Consider the following 20,459-nt stretch of genomic DNA (forward strand, 5'->3'; position numbering starts at 1 on the left):
TGGGGGTATCGTACCCCGATCCGGCGTTAACTGACATTTACTTGAATAGATGTTACTGCTCGTAACTTGAATTTAAGTGCGATACTTTGCTTCAGAGCTTAGTGAATCCGAAATGGACTGAGCGCAGCGATGGACTTTATTCAGCACCAGGTCTTGTTGAATAAACAAAATAGTCTTCTTTCGTGGCAATCTATCCTATCTCCACATTGTGCTGATATATTAATCTGAAATATCGCAAGGATATGCCCTTTTCTCACAAATGACGCAACTAAAATTCTATTTCACTCACTCATATCCCGCCTTGACTACTGCAACCTCCCACTAGCTGGCATTCTTCTTGTCCACCTGTCCCAACTTCAATCCATCCAAAATGCTCCCCCACCCCCTCAAACCCTATTGGGACCAACTGTGCGGCTAGATCAAACTCCACGCTAATGACCCCTAACATCTTCACCCCCAAACCTTTTGGGAGCAGCTGTGCAGCTGGGCCATACTCCATCACAACGAGCAGCCACATTACCTTTTGTTTCAACGTTGTCCCTTATTCCCTCTAGATTGTAACTCTGATGAGCAGGGCCCTCATTACCTCTTGTATCTGTTTGCTCTTGTTCGTCGTTATTTGGCATGCAATTCTCTTTATGTAATACAGGGGAGCGCAAACTTTTCCTGCTGTGCCCCCCTGTCTGGCCTGTGCCAAAGTTGCGCCCCCCCCCCCTCCTACCTTCCAGTCACGTCAAATGATGCTACGGGGTCACGTGACGTCAGGTCATGGGACCAACAGTATCATTTGACGCCGGTGACGTCACATCACATCACCCCGCGGCATCATTTGACACTGCGTTGCCATGGAGACGCGTCACAGTGTCTGAATTACGGTAAGTTTTTCCTGTTGCAGAGGCCTCACGCAATCCCCAAGCATTAAATGAAATGCCTGGGAGAACAGTGCGGGACCTCTGCAACAGCCTGCGCCCCCTAGAAAAATCTCCCGCCCCCTCTGGGGGGCGCGTCTCCCAGTTTGCGCACCGCTGATGTAATATACATAACTCTACCCGCATTGCACCGCCCAGTGGAACATGTTGGCACTTTACAAATAAATGATAATAATAATAATAATCCAGACTTGAATGCTCAGGTGTCTATTGCTAGAGAAATGCAGTACTACTAAGACCCCGAACAAACTAGGACAAGAGTGTAACAAGGACTGGATTCCCAAATATTACATGATTTTGTTTTAATTATTATTATTATTACTACTACTACAGACAAAAACAAATAGTAACACTTTTATTTTTTCATATACTAAAGTATTGTTCATAGCCCAAATAAAATAAACTGGATCACCACTTCAAAAATAATACAAAACCTAAATCAATTTTTTAAAAATGAATCCTTCCTAGGTTGCGAATTGAGTGCATATGTCCCATTGACCTTGTGAATGTTCCTTTTAAGAAACTTGCATGACCCTGAAAAGTTTGTTGAAATGTGGTTGTTTTCGTGGCAAAGGAACGTGCACAGTAATTCTCAGATTTCTCAACTGAATAATGTACTTAATGTACTCTGTACTTGTTCTCTGAGTAGGATATCTGTGTTTTGCATATGAGAAATGTATAATGTTTCACAATTTTTTCTCCAGCCGTGAACATTCAATATTTGCCACAAGCACAAATGTCTGTGAATGTTTCACATAGTATCTCTACTCCTAAAATCAAAGTAAAGTAATGACAGTGGCATGTTCATTGGTTTTTAATATACAGTATTGATTGACACATTTCAAAATTCAAGAAGTACAGGAAGGCCCCGCTTCTCGGCGATCCGCTGATACAGCGGTACGGAGAAGGCGGCTGCCATGTCTGCGCATGTGCAGAACGGGGAAGTCAGGGGTCACGCATGCGCAGAACGGGCGGTTAATGAGTGGGGGAATTGCCGGTTTGTGCATGCACACATTCCGAAAATTGCTGGTTCCGCTTTCCGGCGATTTTTGCTTTGCGGCGGGCCCAAAGAACGGAACCCGCCGCATGCCCGGGGCTCTGCTGTATAAGTATTTTTAAATAATCTATCACTGTTTCTTTTTTCAATGTTTCCACGCTTTCATGACCTAATCTCTATTGTAATGAGACTGTTGAGCCTATGTTCTAAGCGTCGCAAATTCATTTTTTGGTGAAAAATTGAAGTGCGGAAATCACACATTTTATTGCACTTATCTGTGTGCCTAAGTATTAACCTTTTATTACCTATGGTGCTTCATAAGCGGCAATATTGATTTTTAGCCAAGTATATTGTACCAACTAAATGGGATGCGCATGACGCACATATATAAATGGTATTTATTTTTAAAAAAATGGTATCTGCACGAACAAATTGTTGAATCTGCGACAAAATCATCCGCTACGTTGAAGCTGGCCTACATTCTAGATTTTCAGAGCAGAATTAAATTGCTATGTACGTGGTATGGATGTGTCATTAGATAAAGACAGCTTATGGCCCAATGCACTTGACTGGGCCATACTGTAGGTGTCTTTTGGCATAGCTACACCTAGCAAATGTGGCTCAAAATGAATATCATCTTTGCATTATATTAGAGCGATCCTGAGAAATTAGGGGTCTGTGTTTCAGTTCAAAGAAAAGTGTTTTTTGACGAATTGCATCACCATGTTTTTGCCAATGCAAAAAATACTTCTAGTAGCCATACTGTTTTACACCAGCATAATGAAAAGAGAAAAGAAATATTGCAATTACATGCAGATACAGTGCATTATGGCTCTGCAACTGGACAGTAAAGGGCCTTAATGTTGCCCTTAGCCGGCCAAACAACTAGTAGGAAATTAGGAGGGCATAGAGCAACTTTTAACACTAAAACTCGCTAGTAGGTTAAGGTAATGTAAATATATATATATATATATATATATATATATATATATATATATATATATATATATATATATATATGTGTGTGTGTGTGTGTGTAATGGCGCTATATAAATAAAGACATACATACATACCTGTATATGCTGAAACTCTGTTCTGTCTACAAGTCATTATAAAAGCCTGCTTTGACTATCTCTCTGTGCTTTTTCCCTAATAAATAACTCAGTTGAAGTCTGATTCTGTGTGCTGCCACTTCATGTAATTATTCTATTAAACTGCAACCGTTCAAAAGTTGCCTTGACACATACTAGATCCCTTGATCTACAGTATTTGTGGAATACAAAACGGGAGTTACCTATTCTAGTTACAATTGGTTACACAATCCACAATTATCTCTTTTAAGAGCCATATAAATAAAATACTTCACATATACATTATTTAGCACATTTTCCAACCCAAAAATGAATGGTATATCACTATATCCTAAAGAGTTTTACAACGTAGCTTCCGATTTCCTGCGATGAGATGATGTTTAACAGTTGCAAATCAACTGTTCCAACTTGGACTCTAAATCCAATTCTTTGGTGGTATTTATGGTTTCTCATTGTTAAATGTAATTGAGAATTTATAGGACATCTTACCTGTACAGTGTAGTTTAATTTGTAGTTTTTCCTGACATATCCTTGGACATTTCTTTCAACTTCCTCATCTTGCACTTTGCACTTGTCCCATAAGGAGTATATGCTTTCTTAAAGATAGATTAAGTAATGTATGTAGCATAATTGCACGTTCCCGTTGGAACCAAAAAGCTTTTCTACCTGCATAAAAACTTGATAGCCAAATCCCAGACTGCCAATAAGTTCCAGATGTGTTTCTGTGTCTACAAATGTGTATGAGAGTGTATACTGTATGTGTGCAAACATTGATATATATGAATAATTAGTGCATTATTTTAAGCCTAAAATCATATTATTTTTTTGTCATGGTTGATCCGTGTTACAGAAAGGAAACATATTTTACAATAAGTAGCTGCCCCCATCTGGTTGCGAGGTACGCTTTAGTCTTTAGTCAAAGTAAGGTGTATTGCACAGATGTGCAAACTGGTCCTATTTTAGTTCTGAAATAGTTTCGTGGATTTTGCGAGTTTTTCATATGCAATTTTTTTCGTTAATGAAAAAAGGTTTCAAAATTGTGCCCATTTGTTCTACATTTTTAAACATTTTGCATAACTGGCAAACATTCAACACATTTTTGCTTCCTTTTAAACATCTCTAGTCGCCTTGTTATTTATCTTAATTACTAGATTTGTTCTGCAGATACTGTACTAATATTTGTGGCTTGCTTTATTAAATTGTTACAAAATGGCCTAATCACTCACAGGGTTCAACAGTATGTCTTGTATTTTACACAGGAGTTGTCGCTCTAATGCATATATTGATTTTTTTTCAGGGTCAGTAAAAGATCCCAATATACAGATGCAGCCACGAGTATCTGAAATGTCACAGAAATGTTGCAGCATTACTGGGAGATTGCCCCAGATTTTCACAGGCAAGTGTTCGGATACCCGTGGCTGCATCTGTACTTTATGGTCACTGGCAACATACAATACAAATACACTTGTGCTGTACGTGAATGAGAGAGGACTTCCTGCTGCAGCGATCTTAGGTCCACATCCACAGAGCTCCGTTATCGTAACGATACTACTAATCAGGCCCATATTTAGGCATAGTCCCATTTTTAGGCATAGGCCCACTAGGCCCAGGCGAGCAGTGGCAAATTTCGGAGGCACCAGTTCTGGGGTTGCAGAGGCCCCTCTCTCTTACCCACAACAAATAAGCTGATTGTCGTGGGAGAGTATGAGGCCTCTGTAAAGGTCTCTTACCTCCTCCTCCAGTGTCAAATAATGCCGTGATGTCACATGGTGACATGTTGCTATGACAACGTGACATCATGTGGCATCCCGTTGTCTTGGAAATGCATTGCCATGTGACGACGGGACACTGCAAGAGGAGAAGGCCAGGGCGGCAAAAGGTAAGTGCCTATGAGCAGGAAAATTCTAAAACTGGCCCTGCTCCTAACATCTATCCCAGGGGCGCGCAAACTTATTTTGCTGCGCCCCCCCTGCCTTGCTCCCTCCGTTCCTGCGTCCCCTCCCTTACCTCGCGCGGTGTCGGGGTCATATGACGTCACATTACGTGACCTGCGGCATCAAGGTCACGCGTCCTGAAGACGGCTGAACCTCGGTAAGTAGAGGTTGCAGAGGCCTGGCGCGGTCCCCCGGCATTTCATTTAAATGCTTTGGTGAAGGGCACGGGACCTCTGCAACCACCCGCGCCACCCAGTTGGCGCACCGCTGGTCTATCCTAACGCCTCTAGATTTTCAATATGCAGTTTTCTACATATGTAATTAATTTGTTTTACACGTAAAATCCATTGTACACAGAGTTGTTGTTTTTTTTTAACATGGTTTAATAATTTGATTTTCATGGAGACCAATGTGAATCATGGGAATGCTCTTTATCACAATGAAGTGAGTTTCTTATAATAAGCTTTTTAAAAAAACAATCTGAGCACATTGAATAAAAATGTAAACCTGTCCTATCCACTATAGCAGTGATTCCCAAACTTTTTTGTTTGGAGGAACCCTTGAAGTTTTTTGAAAAATCTCAGGGAACCCCTAATTGGCTGACACATTTTTGGTTAATTTCACACCTAACGAGCCCCCTCTATTTCCCAACCTCTACCCATGTATTTCTCTCCCCTCCATCTCACTCACTCTCCCCTCCTCCCGCCTCACATGTATTTATCTCCCCTGCGTCTCACTCTTACTCCCTCTTTTCCTCACTCACTCCCCCCCTCTCTCCTCTCACTCACCCCTACCTTCCATCAATCACCCCACTCTCACTCAATCCCCCCACGAAATACATACCAAAAAAACCCCACCTGAAATACATAATAGAAATACCCGCCCCCGCCAATACATATTGAAAATGCCCCCGCCAATACATATTAAAAATGCCCCCGCACCCTAATACATTTAAAAAGACCCCCACTGCCCCAATACATTTTAAAAAGACCCCTGCCGCCCCAATACATTTAAAAAAGACCCCCACTGCCCCAATACATTTTTAAAAGGCCCCCACCCCCAATACATATTAAAAAGACCCTCAACTCCCCAATACATGTTTAAAAGAACCCCACCCCAAATACATATTTTTTTTAAATCGACCCGCACGGGTAAAATCATCATAATCTTATCTCCCCCACCACGCCTCATCATCATTCTCATATATCTACCCAAGCACCCTTCATCATCATCATATACCCACCCCCTGCATCTCACATCACCCTCATATACCCACCCCCTGCATCTCACATCACCCCCTGCATCTCACATCTCCCCCCCTGCTTCTCACATTACTCCCCCTCACTGTATCTCACATCCCCCCCCCCATATGCCTACCTCAGGCGGCAGTGGGCAGGAGGCGGGGGTAGTCTCATGTGGCAGCGGGAAGCGGCGGTGGGCAGGATGCGGTGGCAGCTAAACTACAGAGCATGTAGGACTGTATGCATGCACTCGCTCTAGCTAGCAGCAGACACCGGAAGTGCCGAGCTGCTAGAGCGTGCTCCTGCAGTCCTGGGGGGGGGAGGAAGGGGAGAGCTGCGGAGAGCTGGGAGGAGTGGGAGAGCCAAGGGGAGAGCCAGGAAAGCCACCGCGGGCCGCACAGTGAGTGTGGGCGGCTAGGCGGAACCCAACTTGTTCCTGGTTGAGAAACACTGCACAATAGAGATTAGTGTACCGATACCTCAAGTTAACTAGTAAAATAGCATATAGATGTATAGCCTGGGTTCCCCTGGTCCCGTTTGTCCCCTTACCTTCCCATAGACAGCCGGGGAGAGCACGGGGGGATGTGTTGTAGCAAGCGCAAGTTGCGACCATTAGGAGTATAGCACAGCAGGGGAATTACACTCCCCAGACTGCTGTAGGGAATGATCACACAGCGCGGCTCAGCCAATAGGGCTGAAAGATGCATGGCAGTTAAAATTCTGGAATTTGGAGCCAGGACAGAGAAAGGGAAGGTAGGGTCTGGGTGTCAGTGGCATCCAGACTGGGCCAGATTAACCCTTTAGGTCCAAGATAGGCCCCACTCACCTAATCAGATTGTGGCTGCTACAGGGAAACCCCTAGCTAGGGACATTTCCCCTGTAGCTGTATACTTTTAGGGTATAGTGCCATTTGAAAACACCGCACAGCGATTTGAAGACTGTGGTCTGGGGCAGGACCACCACCGCACTATCATAGACTATCTAAGGTGGAACCCTCCTACATGAGTTCACCCCACGCAGAGCCAGAGGCTTCGGTAACATTGCGTCACTGGATAAGTGGATCCCTTTTGCTTTTCGGCCATACTGGGTTCTGGAGCACCTAGGCAGGTACCTCACAATCTGCACCAACTATAACACTTTCAGTTACTGTGGGCAGCGCTGTCTCACACATTGGGTGGGTTGGCTCTTGTGGACACCAGGAAGGTTGGGAGCCCAGGGGCCCCTCAATACTATGGGGAAATTCCATCAGGGGTGGACACTATGGTTGGAGGGCACGGTGAGGCTACGGCCGTGCGATGCCTATACTGTAAGTGGGTTTATGATATATCTAGTTGTACCTGTGTTCAGTAAACTGTTATTAAATACAAGTGTGTGATCATATTGCATTGGGTCCTGTGAGTGTTATCCGGCGCTGTCAGGATCCCTCAAAGGTAGAGGCGCTGTCACCAGACAGATCAGGTACACACTGGGCTCCCAGAAGCCACAGGTAAAGCATCACACACCCAGTAGCCACCACATTTCCCATAGGGTGGGGGAAACAGCGCTACAGATTACTTTTGGCGGACATAAAGTTTACACATATGCAAATCAGATGCTAATGAGCCTAACCCCACAGATCCACAAACCTCTGTTAATATTAGTGCAGGGAAATAACGTTACAATAAATAGGTCACACCAAAAGTAGCTGTTAATCACAGCCAGATCATGATTATCATAACATTATTTCTGGGAATTGCCTACTGTATAATGACAAAGACAGGTATAATGTGGTACCCTGATAATTTGTTTGGCTATTGCACTTAACGCTCCCATTGAAATGGTTAGAAGTGTCATACAAAGATATATATTATGAATAATATAAAAGTCAGATACACATAAAGGAATGAATCAGATAAAGTGTCATTTAGTTAATATAATACATTGTATAATGTTTTTGAGTGATTAAAGTGAATGTTTGTCACTTACCATGATATGGTATATATGATTGCCTTACTAAAGCATGTGTGCACAATAAGATTCCAACTTTTTTGTAACAATAATTACAAAGAGACAGAAATAGAAAAAAAAAACATTTATTCACATGCACAATTCAATCACTGTGGGAGAAAATCAGAAAAAAACAATCGTCACATTGACTTTTCCTGCCAAAATGTAAAAAAAAACTAAACTAAATATCTCTTATTCCTCTTCTTGGCAGAGGAAGGAACAGGCTCACTAGGCCACTTTCAACGTGGTCTTCCACTGCTTTTATGGAGCTTGGGCCACTTGTTAATGAGGTGGACTAGGGGAAGTAGCTGAAGGAGGTGGTGGAGGAGGAACAATAGGAGTTGACATCAGAAGCGAAACCCCTGTAACAACGATTGGCTGGATGCAACAGGCAAGGTCACAATATAATGTGCACACAAGCTCTCAGGAACTTGCTGCACTGCGCAGTTTAGACCATTTACTGTACCGCACCAGTAAATAGGGTCAAACTATTTGTCACATTGGTGCTATGTTACCACTCTGTAATGGCTGCTAGAAATTCAGGACATGTTAACCAGATGCATAATCATCTGCCGATATGCAGAACAATGCATACGATAAAAACTGATGGTGATTCTGCTGAATGGTCTGATCATCATGCTCTAATAAGCGGTCAGCTCGCAGAGCAGGTGAAGGTGCTCAAACCAGAGCAGGTAAAGGTGCTGGGATGTGAGCAGGTGTGAAGGGGCTGGAACCAGAGCAGCAGGTAAAGGAGCTGGAGCTGCATACTCCTTGGGCGTCATTAGAGTGAGGTTTAAGGTCACTGTGTCTTCCTCTTGAAGCTCTTCCTCACCTGTGACATCCACGGAGCTTTTCATCTGTGCAGGTAGGGTGTCTGCATAATGGTCCTTCAAAAAAGGTACATAATATGCTCAAATAAAGTACTACAGTATTTGGTTACAAATAACCACATTTGTATTGCGTTTGTTTGAACAAACATCAATTTCTGTACATGTTAATATCCCTTTAATAAGATTAATAATATGCTGTTATATTAATTATTTAACACACTGTAAAATAAAATAATACAGTTTATTAATGTGTTATAAAAGTGATTTGATAAAAGTAATATGGGAATAAAATAGCAATGGGATTTTACTTTATAATTATTGTAAAATTACTATATTGTGCAAGGCATGACCTGTAGTATATGTGAAGATTATCAGGCCATACATCTAAGCATGTCACATATAGGTAATTGTGAGAACAACTCTACACATGTATGTTTGAATGCAGTGCAAATAATACAGTTATCTTATGTGTGTCTAATCTACAGGGTTTTCTATAATGTTACTATACATTAGATTGATATACACTGTATAATATATGTACAGTAGTCTGTTTTTACTTACCATGTTGCTCCTCTGCAAGATCCTCTGTGTCCACCAGTCCAGGAAGGCTGACTACCGGTGAAGGTGAGATCATCTCCATCAATCTTATCTCATATGGTGAGAGCTTCAGTTCCAGTGAAGGTCCCTCTCCTGTGCGCCTCTCCTGGGCAGCATGATCCTTCAGTTTCTCTTTGAGCTTTCTATTACCATCTGCCCATAATTTCTTCAACATGTCCACAGTTTGAACAGCATTGTCCAGGGCATTTATCTCCAGAGACTTTGGCTCCATATGCAGTTTGCAGAAATCAATTTCTTACCACTTTTAACCACTTTTTTACATTTTATCACCTTTCTACCCATCTTATTCCATTTGTATTTTCACGACATCATCATTCCAATTTTTAATCCAATTATTGTATTATTCCTTTTTTATTAAAATTTTTACACCTAATTTAACTATCACTTTTTATTTCGATCTTTTATCTCCATTTATGTTATTTTATTTTATCATCAAAGGAGTGTTATGCTGAGATAGTGTCATTTAGGCATAAATGCTCAGTGTGGTTGGGTTATCTTTCTCAGGGTGTTGGGATCCGGCCAGGGCACCAGGAACTTTATTTAGACAAACAATTTTCTTTATTCTATAACTTGGTTATGAAACGCTCTTCATCCATGGGTCCTCAGGCAGTATCCCAGGTAGGCAAATGGCTTGTCACCTTGTTCACACTTTTTTGGTGGATAAATGGCAATCCCTTGTATGAACATTAGGTTTTGCTAGCAGCCTACCAGGACTCTATGCAGGGGTGCACTTTCTATCAAAGACCCCATCATTCTGTCATCCTGTGCAGATTCCTCTTAATCCCTACATTGGTTTGGTAGTGTGCTATTTGGGCTGGTCTGTAGGCAAGCCACCTGTATGACACTCTGGGGCCCTTCTCGAGAAATCCCCTAGCATGGGTGTCTAGCACATCCTCTTTAGGAAGGGTGGAACATTCCTAACCCTCCATTATAAGTGGCCCTGTTTAAGTAAGGGCCACCTTTCCCTAACTGAAAAATAATAAAGGTGACCATACTCACTAACATAATTACACACTTAAGGACAGACAATATATACAGTGAGGCTCCTCTTGTCCTCCAGGAACCCAAGGGCCTAGAAACTTCTGCAGCTCTATATATACCCTTCTGTTAATTCATCATCTCCCTGGATACAGGGGGAGGGGTTTGGATGTTGCTTTGTCCTTCTGACCCAGGTGACAGACTAAACATCTTCTACAAGGTGGGCATGGTTAGAATTATACTTAATATCCTGCACCTGAGGGCAGAATAAACATCTTCCAAAATATGGGCATGGCTAAATCTCTGCTGGACTACTTTGCAAGAAATATGGGAAACGGCGCGGTACTCTGCAACAACTCAGGCCCTTAACCCCTTAAATGCAAACGGTTACGGTAGTATGCCAAATCCTCCGCCCTATCTGTTCCTTGGTCTGGGGGTGTGGCTGATGATAATACCACCATACTGTAGGAGAGTGCAGCTGCAGAGACGGTCTCTGAGGGGGTGTCATAAATCTTGTGGTTTACTATTTATTGATTGATCATATTAACATAACATTAACATAACAGGTCCTTCTAGCACCCAGAAATGTCTTCCTTAGTAGAGAAGAGGCAGAGTTCTTGGCAAGTGAGGACTGAAGAGGCAAACTCCCATGAGAAGCTTTCTTCAGTCCTGATTGATGATGGGTGAGACAAAGTACTCATCATAAGATCCTGAATTCCTGCCTCATGCCTCCAGCTGGCCTCGCTGCAATGCTTGCCCAGGACTTAAATCTGCTTATTTTCCATATTCGTTTTAAGCAAAAAGATAGTTAATTCTAATTCTCTATTTTGATAATGCAAGTGCTATTTTCTGATTCACATTTCTCCAGTTGACATATTTTTTGTCAAATCTCAACAGAATTTTGCAAAAAAATTGCAACATTTTGTGAAAATGGCGGTAAATAATAGCAGTCTAAAAGGGGCCAGGTGACCTTGCACATTGCGGCACATGCACCAAGTGCTGGTATGGGTTATTGGACCTGTTCCAGTATTTACTTTTATTGACTTGAATGGGCGTTAACACCATAACGGGTGTGATGCATGTGCCCCATTGACTTGTATTGCATGTTGAATGATTTAAGCAAAGCTTGCTAATTTATAAGAAAAGCTTCCCCACAAAAAGGCAAATGTAGTCTTTTTTCGCAAACGTTGGCTAATCTTTTGCACTACTCTATATCTGATAACATATATGTACAGTAGCAGGAACACTTCAAAATGATGACTAAAGTGTTATTGATATGTATGTATTTAACAGGATTAAACTCATTAGAAAGAGCATCACCACTGTTTTAAAACAGGACATTATCCAGTGCACAGACAGCTAAATACTACATAAGATACTCTATGAAGATGATCCTGGAGTAGATAATTATATGCAAAGTACATAATTTACAAACAGCTGCCAATACCCAATCAACATGAAAGTGCTAACAGCTTAGGCTGCAATATCACAATTGTGTACGAGCTATAATTCTAACTTTCAGCATGATACCACACTTTGACAGTTTTTGGTTTAAGCATGTGTAATATGATAGTAATAGAGTAATCCGTGCAATTATACTATTATACAAAGCAATCTGTATTGATGTATACTGTAGGTATGGCTAAATTTGGATTTGATATTCCTGAATTACTTCCTACTATTAGGCATTAGATATTTAAATGGCTAGTGAAACGGATGCATGATTTGCGTGCTGGTCCTTTAATTCATTTGACATCACAAAACAAAACTACACGTGGAAATTAAATGTGTGACAATCAAAACATTTCAGCATTTTTCTTGAGCATATACACTAATTCACTTTAATCAGATATTTTACAAGCATACCCTGGTTTAAGGACACTCACTTTAACTACACTCACGAGTAAGGACATATCGCCCAATAGGCAAGCGGCAGCTCACGCATGCGCCTGTCAGCACATCCTGTATAGCAATACCACCTCCCTACTTGTACCGAAGCTGTGCGCAAGAGGGGAGACTATGGGAGCCTGTTACAAATGCACTATTTACATCAGTTATGCACGTATATGATGATTACAGTACATGCATCGATAAGTGGGGAAAAGGTAGTGCTTCACGTTAAGTACATTTTCGCTTTACATACATGCTCCGGTCCCATTGCATACGTTAATGCGGGGTATGCCTGTACTTTGCTATTGCCTTCTAAAATACTTATTACTGTGCATCAGGGCTCTTCAACTGCAGGCACGTGCACAGCCTTGATGTGGCCCTTAGATTCTCTATTCCTGCTAATTAGATATTACTTGCTTAAATATTGTAGCTAAGTGCAGGACAGACCCATTGAGGCCATTCACCCTCCAGCAGAGGTAACTGAGGATTTTCAAAGGTAGTGTAAGGACCTGCAAACTGGTCATGCCGTGACGCGGCAGCAGGCGTATAACGCTTTGGCTAAAGGGTTTAACTTAATGACCCTTATGCATGAGACTATTAACATTGAAGTGTTTAACTATGTATTTTATAACATTGGATGCAGCATTGGGTATTTTTGTCTTAAGTAGTTAAGTGCAGTTTTTTTAACTTGTAAGTTAAAGGAGCAGTTTCTTCCTACTCGTTTTTTATACAAGGTGGAAACCAAGAGGTCTCACTGAGTCCCAAGCCACTATTCACAGTAATAATGACCTCAGCCCCCCCCCCCACCCGTGCCCGATTCCAGAGATACTTGGGAGTGAAGTTCCCGGGTATAAATCTCCATCGGGAGAGCTGCCAAATCTCGGCCAATAGGAAGCTGCAACATCATGGGTTGCGGCTTTCTATTAGATGGCCAGTTAAATCCCTTTAAAAACCAGGAAGTAATACCGGTAACTTCATCGGTAAGTATCTCCGGAAATAGGGGGCTTTTCCTGGTAATGTAAAAAAATAGAGGTAAGGTAGTGTGGATTGCTCCTATAAGGTCATGTATATATATATATATACAGTATATATATATATATATATATATATATATATATATATATATATATATATATATATATACTGTGTATATATATATATATATATATATATATATATATATATATATATATATATATATATATTTCTATATATATGGTACAGATGTTGCACATGCTTGCAAAATGTTGAAATATAATATGTTTTATGTCCTTAAATGTATCTACAATGACATTACAATAAGCTTGTGGCCCTTCCACTTTCTGACCTGGCCCTTTTGAAAAACTAGCTGAAGAGCCCTGCTGCACATTGTTGGATTGTCCGTGTAAATTACATTGTTGGCAACAATGCTGCTTCAACTGTGACATTTAATACCCACCCCCCTCAAACATTTTTTTCTACTTATAAGGTTGAAGGTAGAGTCGTTTGTATGAGTAAAATAACAAATGTATGTTTGTGTAACAATGCCCTATCAATGGAACAAGGAAACAATTTCCAAAATAAAAATGTAAATGACCCAACCTGGAACGAATATCTTCCCTGCTGTTGGATGTTCCATTTCCAAAACAAGGCCATTGTGTGCAACCTATAAAAAGAAGAAAACATCCAGTAACATATACTGTAAGAGTAAACAGATAACAATGTAAAATCCATAGATTAAGGTATAAAAAGGACCAACTCAGTAATGTACTGTAGATTATAGACATTATCTAATTAGAATTTATTGAAAAGCATTTATTGAAATCCCCCAACTGCAATCGCCGGACGTTTGCAAAACATACTGCATCAGTATATGTATCTTTTGATAAATCTGGTGCTATTTTATTAATTAGATTTAAATGTGGGAGACTTCCATAAACACCTTTCTTAGTAAGTCTGTTCATTATCAATTATTTGATAGACACAATCCATTTAGAAAAGTTGTTGGACAATCTACAAGAATACAAACTATTATGCTATACTACATGCAGCACTCATATGATATATTCTATGGAAGAAATCTCAGCAATTATTTAATTTCAAATTCTACAATTACAAGCAGATATCTCTAAAGAGATATGTATTTCTAAAGACAATTGGGAATCCATGTATAAGGTTAACCAGTTTTATTGAAAGTAATATGAATAGAAAAATGTTTTTCCAGATAGAGAAGTGATGAATGATTGCAACTACAGTATCAGTTAGTACCTATGGGAGTCAATTTATGCCTTCCAAAAATAAATCATATATTAAGCAGTTTATTGGTAACAGATGAATCCAATCTATTGTTCATAAACCTGCAGCAAATATATCAATGTGCAATGGCTCCGAGGAAGAAGACCCAGTGGTCGTCTGCAGGTTGCGTCACTGTCGGCTGCAGAGGCTTTATTATCAGTGTTCCATGCAGCTGGGATTTCCTTTCCCATGGCAATCCCCAACCGCAGGGATTATAACTTCGCTACATTGGTACTAATTACATAATGACCTCTCCCTGACCACTATTTAATATGTTAATGTTCAATTGCTTCTCACTGATGGAGAACATATCCGCTGCGTTCAAATGAATGGGACCAAAATGTTCTCCACCACAGGTTTACAGCTTCATAGCATATTGAAAGATGGGCCTGTGGCTCAGTGTATTACAGTGTTCTCTAATAATACAGTATAGGACAATAAGCCTCATTATGGTTTTCCTCTGCGTGCTGCCACGTTCAGTGTTTTGTATTTCTCTGATGTCGAGTTGTCATTAACAGGAACCATTTGATAACAGCTCGAGCGGACATTTATTAGATCACAATGTTATATTGAAATCGCAATGTAAGACTTTTGTTAGTAGTAATATACCACTGGTGTTAGAAGTATCTATGCAAGTCGATACAGTAATACAATAAGTGTGTTTCTTCCTGTCATCTACTGTATATGTTAGGTAAAGTATAGCTCTCACATCAGGGCCCTATATTTTATATGTAAAGTACATATTGTAGTGGTTTTTATTTGATGTAATCATCAGGAATCCCATTATTCCTATAGGAAAAGGTATTCAATACACCTTATATGTACCACTGACAAAACGAAATTTAAAATTTTTTTTTTATCATGGACAACGACGCATTGTTAAATATTTACAGTGATTATTAAAATCCCCAATGAGGGACAAACCGATAATACTAACCAGGCAAGTTTATACAAATATATAATAGTATTGGTCTAGTATTAATTATTGGTAACCGGATCGGACTAGCAGAATCTCTATATCAAGTATTTAGATAATGGCTTGTTATCTGGAGAACATATAAGAATATAAGAGGACCTTCCTGACAAAGTGTACACCGAGAACATGAAACGTACGTTGGGACTTTTAGTGATGCCACGATGGTGGCGTCAACACGTGATTTTCCCTATAAACTAATGCTTGCTGCATTTCACAGCTTTTGAGCACAGCCTGGGTTAAGATGCATAGCCAGTAAACCCACCCACAGACAGACGTTTTGACCTTAATGGGTCTCATCAGTGTGAGTGTGAAATGGGGACAAGTCTTTGATAAAGTGCCTGTTGGCAGGAAACGCGTCAGAGGAGCCTGTTGTTTGTTTGTATCTTGAGGCATTATGCCTGAATAAATTTGCCTTATTTTTAACCCGCCTCCAGCCCGAATCTTTGCAGTGCTTGTTCCAGTTTTTTCAACTTTGTTTACTCATCAGTGTGAGGTTGGTTATACTGGCTTTGCAAAATGAAGCTTTGGATAGGTTTCACCACACTTAGTTGTAGTCAAAGAGAGAAGTAGACAAATTATTATTGTAGAGCCTACCCTTTCTTGCTATAACTTTTACACTTCTCTACATCACTACTGTATATCAATTTTCTATTACAGTTTTCTCTCTTTGATCTTCTAAAAAATGTGATTGAAGAATGTAGAGAAGCACAAAAGTATCTTTAATTTGTCAATGTTTAAACCCCTTGCTATTTCCCTTTCGACACGTCTGCACAAGTGTTACAGTGCTTGATCCATGGTACTGTATCCTTTAGCCTTGGGTGTACAGGACAAAGTTTATCTTCTAAAAGGAATACTTGTTTACAATGCCAGTTTTACAGATGATATTTGGAAACTTGAAATCTGCTATGCAATATTCACCAGCCAAACAGCAAATACTTCATACAGATATGACTCTACTTGCACAATTAAAGCAAAGGGTAATAAAAACAAAGGGCAGTCTCATGAATATCATCACTCCTTTACCAAGAGTCACAGCATTTGCAATGAAAACAGTTCAACATACTGCACTTCAAGACCTCAACTTGACAGTTTGAGATAATGTGACTGGAAAGTTGTGGTAAAGTTCATTTAATTATTGGAAGCTGCAGTGTTATTTAAGACTTGCTAAGTGCATCTCAGGTTATATCACTTTAGGTAAATTACCAAATGTCTACTGTTCACTCATAATGACTGATAACCCTAAACCATGCTGGGTTCCAGAGGGGAAAAAAAGTATCTGAAGGTGTGTAAAGGTTAATGTCCTCCAATAGAAATTAGGTCCTATTGTGTAACAATGGGACGCTAACCAGATCTTCAAGCTAATGATCCTGTCTTTAAGTCTCAAATGGCATTTTACTTTATACCTTTTATTAGTATAATGTACAGTAATTCCAATAGAAGTAAAAAATAATTGAACAAGGAATTTTTAAGGGCTCATAATTAAAATTGTGTAAAGACTTTAATCATTAGTGCCAACTTCTATTCAAGTGAATGCAAACTGACACATAGAAAATAACACATTGATAATTTCCCACCATATTTATTAGACCATTAAGTTTCAATTTTAGATTTGCTTGATTTATCCACCAAAATAATATCCTGGATGGCTAAAGAATAGCCAGCTTTACAAGACTCGCTTATGGATGTAGTGATCCCAATTAACTCGTGGCAAATTCATGGCCCTTCAACATCACATGACCGCTCTTTGGAGCGATCATGTAATGCATTTTCTGTTCCGGCCCGTGGGCCTGATGTGACGGAGAAGGGCTGCCTCCCCCCCCCCCAACTTCAGTGTACAGTAGTACGCAATCTGTGCTCCAATCATGTACAGCCACTAAAAACCTTGCAAAGGTCAATGACGTACGGTGTATATCATAATGACCCCTGAGGTGGCACTTTTATGGATGTAGACCATATGTCTTTAGGGCACTGAAGGGCTTAGTCTCTTTCAAAAAAAATACTATTTTATATATGAATTAAAGATATGTTAAAAATGTACAGTAACTAGGTCATCTAAGTACATATATACAGAATTATTAGCATTAGACAAAATGTGAAAAATACTTTATTCTGTTTTGTTGAGTAAATTATTTACTCAATTGTGTGTATCCAAAAGAATGCCACAATACAAAAATATATTTATCCTACTGTGATTAAAACTAGGACAAAAAGGTGAAGTCTACATGGAACTTTAGAGTCCAAGAAACTCAAAAAGGAGAGTCTTTGAATGTCACGATTTATATTTTAATTAATTTGTGATGTCAGGCATTGCTTGGACTTCAATAAATCTCAAGCATAGAAGAATGAACCATGAAACGGGCATGTATACATAATCTGTGCCTACAGCCATGTTTAAATTACGGGCACTTAATACTCACACAAAATTCACTTTTCATTTATCAGCAAGAAATTAAAGGCAAACATGGCAAAAACGCAATAAGACTTGGCAGAAAAACATAGGGTTGCTCATAATCGCACCTTTTAAGATCAAAGGAAATAAAATTACCTTTTAAAAACCATTAGTTAGGCTTCGTTGAAATATGAAGTGCAGATGAAGTGCAGATGAAGGCATGTTAGGCTGGGAGAAGCAGGATATACAAGTATTTGACAAGGATCCCCATTGGTATCTTGATTGACAAGAGTATTTAATCCATTTTATTATTATTTAATTATGACCTTCACACACTATATACAAAATTGGAATGAGCTATGCTATCTCATGCATAACATTGAGATCACAGCACCATCCCTTATCATCTCAATCTCTCTTTCTGCTCTTGCAGTTTGAACATCCCTTTGTATAAGGCTTTAGCTTTTCTGTAGCGTGAAATCAATCACTTTTAGCTTCTTCTTTTTTTTTTTTGGTATACTGATAGGAGAGAAATGTATGTTATGCCCTGACACCTGATTACATATAAAGGTGTACACTTGGAAGTGTGATACAAGCGTTCATACAAAAAGCAGCCATCCAAATTAATGGTCATTTTTGTATGATCGTGCTCATCTCATTTTCATGAATCTAACCCACGCCAACAGGTCCAGACTACACATCCGATTTATACGAATTGGTATACTATGAAGGATTATTCAGTCAGATTATTATTATTATTATTATTATTATTATTATTATTATTACGTTCAGTATAACTTTGGTTTGCATAGAATGTTTTAATGGGAGCTTGCCAAACATTTAGCTGAACAAATTAGTTACTCTATTTTAAGAGATGATTAAATAGTACCAAGTGGTTTGTCACACCAGGCCAACCATAACATGAAAATGTACAGAAGGCTTTATGTTTATTACCATGAGTTAGACTGCTGCCGTCAGATTGCTCTTCTATATGACCAACTCGTTCTTCCTGTTTTCCATTTATCATTAATAACTAAGGGGTCATAGTTTCTCCAAAAGACAAAAAAGGGTATAATTAGATGGTACGCTGTTTGTATGTACTGGGTTGGACAATGCATCACTTGGGCTCTTAGGGTTAGATCTACAAAGCTCTGTTCAATACGTCACTTCCATACCCCATCTTCCAGCTCCTCCCAGAAAGTGTGATGATGTCTGTTAGGGTTATTCAATGTGTATTTTGTGTAATAAATATTTTTTGCTACTGAAGTCTGGGCTTCGATTTTACGTTTGTTCTGGTATAAAGGTGTATTAAATTAGGACTCATAAGGTGACATTATCTAAAAAAGGCACAGACATTAAGCTTCCCAAGTTATCATAGTATCCTCAGAGCTAATTACATGCAAAAACAGCATCTGAACTACAGTACATCTCACTTGCATAGACCTAGCTTCATATAAAGTAGTATTAAACTGTGTTATCTTCCAATTACGTGATGTTATTCCAGTTGAGGTGTTACTCCTACCCAAACCCTGAGATAGGGCTTTTGAAGAAGTTGAAAGACAAAGGAAAGATTAATAATGCCGGAAAAAAACCATTATGTTATTTAAATTATGACTGACTATGGCAATACATCAATCCAGGCCCTGTAAGAGCCCTAATTCAGTGCATGGATAGGAGTAACAACAAGTTTAGATACAGTATATCAGGTTCAGTGGGAGAATGCACCGGCAGAGTCCAACGTGTAGATTAACCTGGGGTTGTAGAAGATAGCTGGAGCAGGAATCCGGATCCGCGAAGCTGTGGTCCGTAGAGAGTCCAGAGGGGAACAGGCAGAAGGGGAAGGCAGGCAAACTGAAGTCAGGACGGGCAGCAGGCAGGAAAATAGTCAGACGGACCGATGAACAGGGCAGGAGTAAACAGCAGAGTGGATCCAAAGTCAGGGCAGGGGCAAACAGCAGAGGGGATCCGAAGTCAGGGCAGGAACAAACAGGCAGATTCAGGAATACAAGAGTTCAGGAAATACTAGGTACTGTAGCAGGGGAGCAACACAACCTACACCAGCCAGAAAAGCTGCTGTGAAGCCCGGAGGTGAGGAACAAGTGGCTTCTTTTAGGCAGAGGGAGTCCAGCTGTTGCAGCAAGCATAGCTGCCCAGCGAAGGCTTGCACAGAACAATGCAGTCTAGGCACATAAGTCCCTACACAGTATAACTTAAATACTATAACATGAAGTGCCAGCATTAGCCTTAACTTTAGTGGATATGCCCTTATGGGGGAAAACATTGCTTAACATTATATTAAGAAATAACATGACGTTAGGTTAGTGTC

The 20,459-nt window shown here is 40.0% G+C and overlaps 1 protein-coding gene across 4 annotated transcripts in view; it reads right to left on the reverse strand.

The window, feature by feature from the left end:
• The window catches only part of SUGCT (succinyl-CoA:glutarate-CoA transferase), a 1,155,962-nt gene that overhangs the window by 251,802 nt on the left and 883,701 nt on the right, over positions 1-20,459 (reverse strand). For all 4 annotated transcript variants that reach the window (XR_012799210.1, XR_012799211.1, XM_075586600.1 and 1 more), the window contains exon 13: positions 14,076-14,139. Coding sequence is in view for 2 of the 4 variants with exons in the window: in XM_075586600.1 (XP_075442715.1) it covers positions 14,076-14,139 (64 nt within the window). In the remaining 2 variants the exon portion in view is untranslated. The remainder of the gene's footprint in view (positions 1-14,075; positions 14,140-20,459) is intronic.

This window comes from Ascaphus truei, chromosome 2 (genome assembly GCF_040206685.1).
Source record: "Ascaphus truei isolate aAscTru1 chromosome 2, aAscTru1.hap1, whole genome shotgun sequence".
Lineage (NCBI taxonomy): Eukaryota > Metazoa > Chordata > Amphibia > Anura > Ascaphidae > Ascaphus > Ascaphus truei.